The sequence below is a fragment of the Cebidichthys violaceus genome, unplaced genomic scaffold (genome assembly GCF_023349555.1).
Source record: "Cebidichthys violaceus isolate CVI_PGR_0920_01 unplaced genomic scaffold, fCebVio1.0.p SCAF_616, whole genome shotgun sequence".
Lineage (NCBI taxonomy): Eukaryota > Metazoa > Chordata > Actinopteri > Perciformes > Stichaeidae > Cebidichthys > Cebidichthys violaceus.
Genome location: NW_027176835.1, coordinates 1 through 9375, shown reverse-complemented (window position 1 = coordinate 9375; position 9375 = coordinate 1). Strand labels below are relative to the sequence as shown.

The 9375-nt window shown below is 41.9% G+C and overlaps 1 protein-coding gene across 1 annotated transcript; it reads left to right on the top strand.

The window, feature by feature from the left end:
* Positions 1-4606: 4606 nt before the first annotated feature.
* On the top strand, positions 4607-9273 carry LOC137890133 (solute carrier family 12 member 9-like; the record flags this gene model as incomplete). The annotated part of the gene is made up of 4 exons (XM_068734250.1): positions 4607-4994; positions 6734-6868; positions 7469-7606; positions 8956-9273. Coding segments are annotated over exons 1-4 (814 nt in total), but the record flags the coding sequence as incomplete, so codon positions are not given.
* Between the last annotated feature and the right edge of the window lie 102 nt (positions 9274-9375).

Below are 9375 nucleotides of genomic sequence, written 5' to 3'. Positions count from 1 at the left end.
ACTTATTTATAAAGGGGGGAGATCAGGTGTCACTGTGGGTTTATACAATACCTACAGTGGTGTAAATGTATCGCTTGGATGTCAAATAAGATGGTAGAGATCATGTTAATGTTTGGAATATGGCTGCGATATAATGCCTCACTCCATTGTGATAATCCACGCTCTTTATTAGGAGCTCACAGGAACTTCCATAAACGGACAACAGAGCGCGGTAAACCTCCGCCTGCAACACTTCATTAATAATTTCACAAAACCTGTGTTTATGTCAGATTATGTGGCCGTGATGATTTGGAGAGACTTGTCAGGGCAACACATGTGGGAGATACAAGCACATGTAATTCACACTATTGAGCAGGAGTTCAACCAAGGACAACCAAAAAAAAAAGGGGGTGGGGGCGGATATGAATAAACTAAGACGGGCAGGTAAAGCCCATAGTTGTGTCCAAATGGCAGCTTGTCAGTCATCTCCGCCGTGTGCTCCCTTAGGACTCCTCCTGCTGCTGATTGGAGTGATTTATCTTGTCCAGGCCAGACCCATTGACTTCTGGTGCAACCGTCAAGCCAGGAAAACTATGGAGAGAAAGATCGAGGGGCTGAGGACAGACATGGTGAGGAATTGTGCAATAATGTTGATTTAAGTAAAGACGAATAGACGTGTTTCTGTGTAAAAAAAACCCCCACAAATAAATGTTCCCTTTTTATGTAAAAGAAAGCTTCTTTGTTCATTGATGTGTGTACTCAGGTTGCCTGCGTGGGTGCAGACACTCTGCCCTCCCCTGTGCAGCTGCCATGTGTTTGGATGCATGCAGCAGAATGGGCAAATAAAACCGTACGTTTGTGACATCCACCCAAGCACGTACACACAAATTCCACTTTGTCTGTCATTCATAAATTTGGCAGTCGGTTGCAAAAACTGACAGCTGCTATGATGGTTTTTTTTAACTTCGTTGAATACTTGTCAGGGAATGCAAAAGTAATTTTAAAGTGCAGTAATATATTATGTTGGTTGGCATTTTACACAAATAATTATGTGGTTTAGAAGCAAAACAAATCACCTCTCATCTTCAAAAGATCTACCTGCTGCTGAGGATCTAGCACATTTTAAATATCAACATGAAAAAAAATAAATTATAAATCATGTGTGTTTTCCTCAGAAGAGACCGTTTTAAAATCTAGGTACTGCTAAAAGCATTGGTTTAGGTCATTAATCAAGATTAATTGAGCGAAAAACATGACAATAAAAAAGGTTGGCAATATTCTCAAAGACCTCGGGGGGAAATTCAAACAATGTCTTCCTTATTTGCTTGCCAACTAACATGCTCAGAATGGCAGGTACACAAGTCATCTTGAGCATGTTAGCATACTGATGTTAGAATTTAGGTCGAGTTCAGCCCAGGCGGCAACCTCTGGGCCAAAGCTTCATGTGTTAAAGCTGCATTCTCTCTAGTGTCCACCAGGGGGCGACTCCTCTGGTTGTATAGAAGTCTAGTCTAAAATGACTCTACTTCTCTCTTGATTTATTCCCTCAGTAAACATTGTAAACATGAGTTTATGGTCTCAATCTCTAGTTTCCAGTCTTTCATTTTGCAGCAGATAAAATTTGGATACCGAGTATCAAAGTTTGAAAGGCCAGTTACTTTAACTTCACAGGAACGTTGTGACAGTTGTGCTTCTCCAGCTCCAGCAGAAGTGTGCGGAGGTGGTCGAGGCCCTCCGGCTGTTTGGAGACGGCGTGCAGGAGACGAAGACTCGGTCCACGTCGGAGTGTCAGACCTCACTGCTGGAGAAACTGGAGCGTCACATCGCGAACTACGTGGCCATCGTCAGCAGGCTTCTGACACAGGTGATACTCATTAACGTGAATACGCGTTGTTCGTTGTATAGTGTGCACTTTTAAACATGTTATACGTAGACGTCCACTAAAAAAACTAGGTGCCACTAAACCTATGTGTATGCATGTGATGAGAGAGAGTGAAACGACAATTAAAGGCGGAAGACAAAGATTTTGGATTAAACAATAGGACGTTTTTTTTACATTGGTTGCAAAAAAGCCAAGATGGCGACAGCCGTAATCCAAGATGGCGACAGCCGTAATCCAAGATGGCGCCAGCCAAAAAGCCGAACGCGAGGCTTCAAAAAGAACACAAAGCAATGGGTGATGTCACGGCGACTGCGACCACTTCTTATGTATAATCTATGATCTGGAACCAAGTAAACTAAATACTGAGCGTATGTTTATTATGATTTTGAGCCAATTAAACACGTGAAATGCCAGTATTTAAATACGCTCCCGTCGTTTGAAGCGCGACCTCTTTTACCGAGTAGAACATTTCCTAGCTATCACGTGCTTCATTCCCAATGTCTGCACATGTTTGTCTTGTGTATATTAAATGAATTCCACTTCCGGGCCCTTACAGAACGGCACAGTGACGCCGCCCCGCTCTGCAGTACGGAGCTGTTCCAGCGTGAACTCCACCAGTAAAGTGCTACAACAGTACAGGAACCTGCTCAAGGGAAAGCTGGAACGCCTCGCTGTTGACCTCCGAGACAACGTCCCCGAAGCAGAACAAAGGACAACAAACTAATCCTACTAGAATGCTGTTGTCACACCTTGGCTTTCAGTCAGACCCCAACAAACACTCATTTGTTCCCATGTATGTAAACATGTATTTTTGTAATGTGCGCCACCTGCACTAGCGTTTAAAATGAGCATAGTGTTGGGCGCTTTGCTGGTTCTGCTTGTGTGACATGAAACTTGTGGCTGCAGCGCCCTCTGTGGGTGCTGGATGAGAGGTGCTCCGTGCTGGGCGTCTCATCTCTTCTTCATCTTCATCTTTTAAACTGTGGAAGGCTGGCAAATGTAACTCACTTCATATTTAATATTATATTCAACTCTCTTCATATGACAAAAAGAAGGAGGAAAAGAAGGCATTAAAAAAACACATTTAAATGTAAATAAGACCTTCAAAAACATACAGTTAAAGATACACTTGGTAGTACAAGTGTACACTTAGCAGAAATATAATATAATATTCAGAACTATGTTTTTAGCAGTGTATAATCACCTGAAGCTAAGAATCGTTAGCCCCTCATGTCTACCTAGGGAGCAGGTGCTCTAGAGTCCGGTGTGTCGCACTGCCATGTCTCTACAGTAGCCCAGAAGGGAAAAACCAAACGTTTGGCCCTAAAGAGAACCTTTCACGTTTTTTTTTTATGTCCCCTGAAGGCCACCGTAGTTCTCTGACATGCTTGTGAAACACTCACTGACTTCCGTTGCTCCTTAAAGTGGTGTTATTATGGTATGGATGGCCTCTGACCTCACCGCCAGATGACGCCAAGTCGTACACACTGTCCCTTTAAGGCACTCAACAGCGCCCCCATGAGGAGGCATTCAGATGTTTTTTAAAGCAGGGATCCATGCTGTGTACGATAACAAAATCAACGAGTGCATTTTAAGTTCATCATGTTTTATTTGAGATTTTATGACATCAGTCTTAAAAGTCCAAAGATGTCTGAATGTATGTATATGCGGTGTATGCACACTGACAGTTAATTTGTCTGTATTACTTATTATAGTTTTTTTAAACATATAATATATATATATATATATATATATATATATATATATATATGTATATATATATATATATATATATATGCACATGTATAATATATTTGTAAAATAAGTAATTCTTGCTAAATCACTGTTAGACTCTGCTCGTGAGACTCTGTTACGTGTGTTAATATATTATTTATTTACTGAGGAGGATTTAAGATCGTTTGTGAGGCGGGGGGGTGGGCCATTACATCATCGCACTATCACACTATTCTGTATTATTTGTATCATTTTTGTATCATTAGTGAAGAGCCATTGCATCATTCTTTCAGAATAGAGAGGTGAAAAGAAGAGGAGGAACATGTTAGTTTTGGTCTGATTATTTTTTTTGTCTGCACTCTGTTTTCATTGAAGAAATAAATACTGACTTTTTTTTATACACCGGAAAAAAAATATAATGAATGTGTCAATAATAATTAAATGCATTAAAAAAAAATGTAGTATTTTTCTTCTTTTATCTTTTTTTGTATTGGGAAGTGTTAACAAATAACTACATTTAAACTTTTATTGTCAAAGAGAAAACAAATCAATTCCTTAGTTACTTTCATCAGCAAGTAGCATGAAGAATGCAGCGCTCTGATTGGCCTAGTCCACATGATCACATGACTGTCAGCAACAGGCTGTAAAAGAAGTTCAAGGGATGGATTTGTCAAGCTAGATACTGAAAGTCAGGACAAAACCGGAAACTGCAGCTTTAGTCTTGACAATTGTAGGTATTTTTTCTTCTTCTTTATATATATATATATATATATATATATATATATATATATATATATATATATATATATATATATATATATATATATATATTCGTTTGTTGTATATATTCCTGTTGAAATATGTTATTTTTCCCAATTGGTCTTTTATTAATTACAAGAACTTGAACTAGCTTTTATACTGAAAGTTACAACCGGAAGTTTTGCTTGTGAATGTGGCTCGTGGACGTTTTTACGTCACATGATCTTCTTTTCCGTAGGGCACGAGCGCTACGGAGGCTCTAGACATGGACAGTTTGTGTGGACTTCTAACTTGTAACTTCTAACTTTTTTTAGCACTATTTAAAAGTAGAGCTTAATAAACGTTTATGCACGTGTCAAACTGTACTTTTAGAGTACTCCATGAGGGCGCGAGGCTCGTGAAGAGGCAGGTTTCACTATGACAGAGCGGACTCCTCTCCTCCACTACCGCCTCTCCACCAGCGTCAATGAATCCGAGCCGCGGTCGCCTCCGGCCGGCCAGGCCCCGATGCAGCAGCCGGGCCCGGCCGGCCGGAGGAGGTCCGCTCCGCAGCGGCAGCCGAAGAAACTCTCCATCTTCTTCGGCGTGGTGATCCCGACCCTGCTGTCGATGTTCAGCGTGGTGGTGTTCCTCCGCATAGGTGAGTGCGATGGAGATACCCGGCGGTCCACTCAAAATCACTGCGCAGCGCTCTGTGGGTTCCGCCGAACCCCATTCAGAACCATGACATTGTAACGGTACCTTGTTTGTGGGTAAAGTTTTGTGCTATAAAATAAAACTTTATCAGTCTAAAATGAATGTACAGGACTACAGCAGCATACAAAATAGTGCAAACAATAGACATAAAACAAGTATTATAAACGAGTAAAAACACAGTAAAGAATGTTAAAAAAGTAAAAAATCCACAATAACTAAAGTATTATATACACTCACAGAATACTTGCTGTTGCATAGTGTATTTATATTTTATACATATTGTATTTATATCATGTTTAGTGTTGTAACTATGTATCATAAGTATTACTTTGTTTTAGTCAGAATTGTTAAATTGAAATAAAGATAAAAAAATGAAAATGGGATTTGGATTAATAAGCAAATTAATTATGGAGGTTTCATACGCACCAGGACTCAGAATCAGGGACCTATTTTCAGTTTTACCGGTCTGAGAGCAGCCGTTACACACTTTTCTGTAGTTTCTGAAATCTGTGTGTGTGTGTGTGTGTGTGTGTGTGTGTGTGTGTGTGTGTGTGTGTCCTACACCAGGCATGAGCTTCAATGGAGGAGTTGTAACAGTTTCCTCAAAGCGTTATTAATCGTAGGAGTGTGTGACGCACCGGTTTGTACCGGTCTAGTTCTAGTCATTGTTGAACTTGATCCGCGATGAGTTACAACAGCAGAGAAAAGTCCGTTTGTTCAACACCGAGAGCGTGACAAGTTTCCCGTGACAGATGTGCGCGTGAAGCTAGTAAATCGCAACGTGACGCAATCCACACATTCCTGCTGTCGAAGCATTGAAAATATAAAAAAAAAATGAGAATGACCAAAAAATATGAATAAGCAGCGTTTTGATGTGACCGACTTCCACTTATCGGGCTGTTTTTGTTGTACCTCCAAGTTGTTTTCTCTCTCTCTCTCTCTCTCTCTCTCTCTCTCTCTCACTCTCACCCACCTCCCCCACATGTCTCGTGAGATGTCAGCTGCTATGCATAGTGCACACGCACGCACACACACACACACACACACACACACACACACACACACACACACACAGTAGTAGGACTTTAGAGCTACTGCTCTCACAGTCAAACATGCCCACTCCACACAGGAACTGCCCGTCTAGTTTCACTGTGGATGTGAAACTTGTGTGAATGTTCCAGCTGCAGAGTCCATCGAAACAAACGATGACGAAGACGCTCGTGTGTGTGTGTGTGTGTGTGTGTGTGTGTGTGTGTGTGTGTGTGTGTGTGTGTGTCGTAGGAGAACCTTTCTGGTGGTCGTCCGCTTTTTGGTGTCCGCCTTTATTTACCGCGTACAGACACACGCGTGTGCAGCGTTGTCTGGTTTCAGGTTTGACCCTAACGGCGATATCTGTGTATCGCCAATGCAACAACAAAAATTTTTACAAATTTTCGTTCGTTACACGCGCGCAGTCTTTTCAAAATAAACTTCCGCTTTCACAGAAAACAACTCGGTTATAGTTAGACGACGAAACTACTTGGTCAGTTTTCAGGAAGGTCATTACAGATTAATACAGAAAGTGCAGATTTACAGTAAATTGGGAAATTTACAAACTTCCCTCTTCGGCCACTCTGACGTTCCTAGACCGCAGTTCTGCTTTTAACCAGCTGATCAGTGTTGTTCCGTCTTGTCTGACTCCAGGATTCATGGTGGGTCATTCCGGACTGTACCAAGCCATTGCCATGCTGCTGGTGGCCTACTTCATCATCTGCATGACCGTGCTGTCGGTCTGCGCCATCTCCACCAACGGAGCCCTGGATGCCGGAGGGGCCTATTGTATCCTCTATCCACACACACACACACACACACACACACACACACACACACACACACACACACACACACACCATCAGATGACATGATGGTATGTGGATTTGTTCATTATTTTTAGATAGAGGCCGGTATGTTTCACCGCCAGACATTTTGGTAAATGACCCCAATCAGTGCTGTTTATCACTCAGGAGGACAGTCCAACATCATCATCTTCGTCATCATCATCATCAGTTAACACACATGCATTGCGTTAAGACGTCTGTCTTCTTGGCTTTTGCAACAGTGACTTCCTGCAGACGATTAAATAAAAGTAATTCATTAAACGTGGATCGTGTGGAGTTATATATTAACATGCTGTTAATGCGGCTTGGAAGGACTTTGTTTTGGCGGGGTTAAAGGGCCTTGCTCAAGGGCTCCTCAGTGGTGGCAATGAGGGAGGGGCAAGCGACTGGTTTTTCACTTTCACTTGCTGGTCCAGGGGATTGACCCGACGACCTTCTGGTCACAAGTTCCCTCCTCGAACCTTTTAGGCCGACACTGCCGACGCTTCTTGGGTTCTGTGAGAACAGAAATGTGAACTTTTCCTGAGCGTTCTTCTCTCAGACATGATCAGCAGAGCGTTGGGTCCGGAGTTCGGCGGCAGCATCGGCATCATGTTCTTCCTGGCCAACGTGTGCGGCAGCGCTCTCTTCGTGCTCGGGCTGGTCGAAGCCATCGTGGCCACCTTCGGAGTGCCTGAAGGTGAGTTTCATTTCAATGTTAGTTACTGTAATTACTATTATTTATTAATTATCTTTAAGAAGGTTGCTTGAAGTTCTTGAAGTTGTGTTTTTTTCCATTCAATACAATGGATCCTTTGGAAAACAACATTAACAAACCAGGAGGGTTTAGGTCACGGTCAAAAGTTATGGAAAATCACAGAAAAGTTAAATTTTACAGCTGAAGAAAGTCTTTCAGTGTTCAGTAACTGACTGTTAAAATCTGAGGTTTAAATGATATCTTAGGAAAAGTTACTCCTCATTTTCTTTGTTGTCTTACGAAAGTTCACAGGAAACAACTAAGTTAGATTTAGACAACAAAACTATTTGGTTAGGTTTAGTAAGATTGTGAAAAACTTAGCTAGGTTTAGGAAAATATCGTGAAGTATTTAGTTAGGTTTAGGAAAAGATCGTGAAATACTTAGGTTTAGGAAAAGATCGTGAAATACTTAGTTAGGTTTAGGAAAAGATCGTGAAATGCTTAGTTAGGTTTAGGAAAAGATCGTGAAATACTTAGTTAGGTTTAGGAAAAGATCGTGAAATACTTAGTTAGGTCTAGGAAAAGATCGTGAAAAACTTAGCTAGGTTTAAGAAAAGATCGTGAAGTACTTAGTTAGGTCTAGGAAAAGATCATGAAATACTTAGGTTTAGGAAAAGATCGTGAAATACTTAGTTAGGTTTAGGAAAAGATCGTGAAATACTTAGTTAGGTTTAGGAAAAGATCGTGAAATACTTAGTTAGGTTTAGGAAAAGATCGTGAAATACTTAGTTAGGTCTAGGAAAAGATCGTGAAATACTTAGGTTTAGGAAAAGATTCTGAAATACTTAGTTAGGTTTAGGAAAATATCGTGAAGTATTTAGTTAGGTTCTGGAAAAGATCGTGAAGTACTTAGTTAGGTCTAGGAAAAGATCGTGAAATACTTAGGTTTTGGAAAAGATTGTGAAATACTTAGTTAGGTTTAGGAAAAGATCGTGAAATACTTACTTAGGTTTAGGAAAAGATCGTGAAATACTTAGTTAGGTTTAAGAAATGATTGTCGTTTGGGTTAAAATAATTACGGAAGCGCCGTTACTGAAGTATATCAACATCTACTTCTCGTTTCACGCGGGGAATGAACAGCGGTCTCCTGTCTTTTAAGATCACAGTTAGACTGAAGGTTCTGACGCTGTGAAAAGCTGTTAAAGCTTTTTTAAATGCACCACTTCACATGTGCTGTATCAGTCTACTGAACACATCCTGTCAATCATTCCTCAACATTAACACATCTTCCTCCTGGTCTTTCCCCTCATGACGTCCTGCCTCGACACCTTTACCATCTCCTGTACCTCCAGCCGGGTCTCTGGCCACTTCCTCCTACCAGGTCCTGCCGTCGGGCTACTGGTGGTCCCTGCTTTACGGCACGGGCGTCCTCCTGCTGTGCCTGCTGGTGTGCCTGGTGGGAGCCCACATCTACGCCAAGGCCACCTTCCTCATCTTCCTGGTGGTCATGTTCGTCCTGGGCACCATCTTCATCAGCTTCTTCGTCGTACACCCGCGCACCATCGTGCTGCCCGGCTTTAACCCGACGGCCAACGGGACGGTCCCGTCGTTCCCCACCACCGGCAACTTCACCGGCTTCAAGGTGGACACGCTGCTGGGGAACCTGTGGGGTAAGCTGCAGGAGGCTCGGAGAGTCTTGTTTGTCTCTTTTTGTCCAGCGTGACGGACCTTTTGATTGATGTGTAAAGAGATGTTGTGCGTGTTGTCGGGTT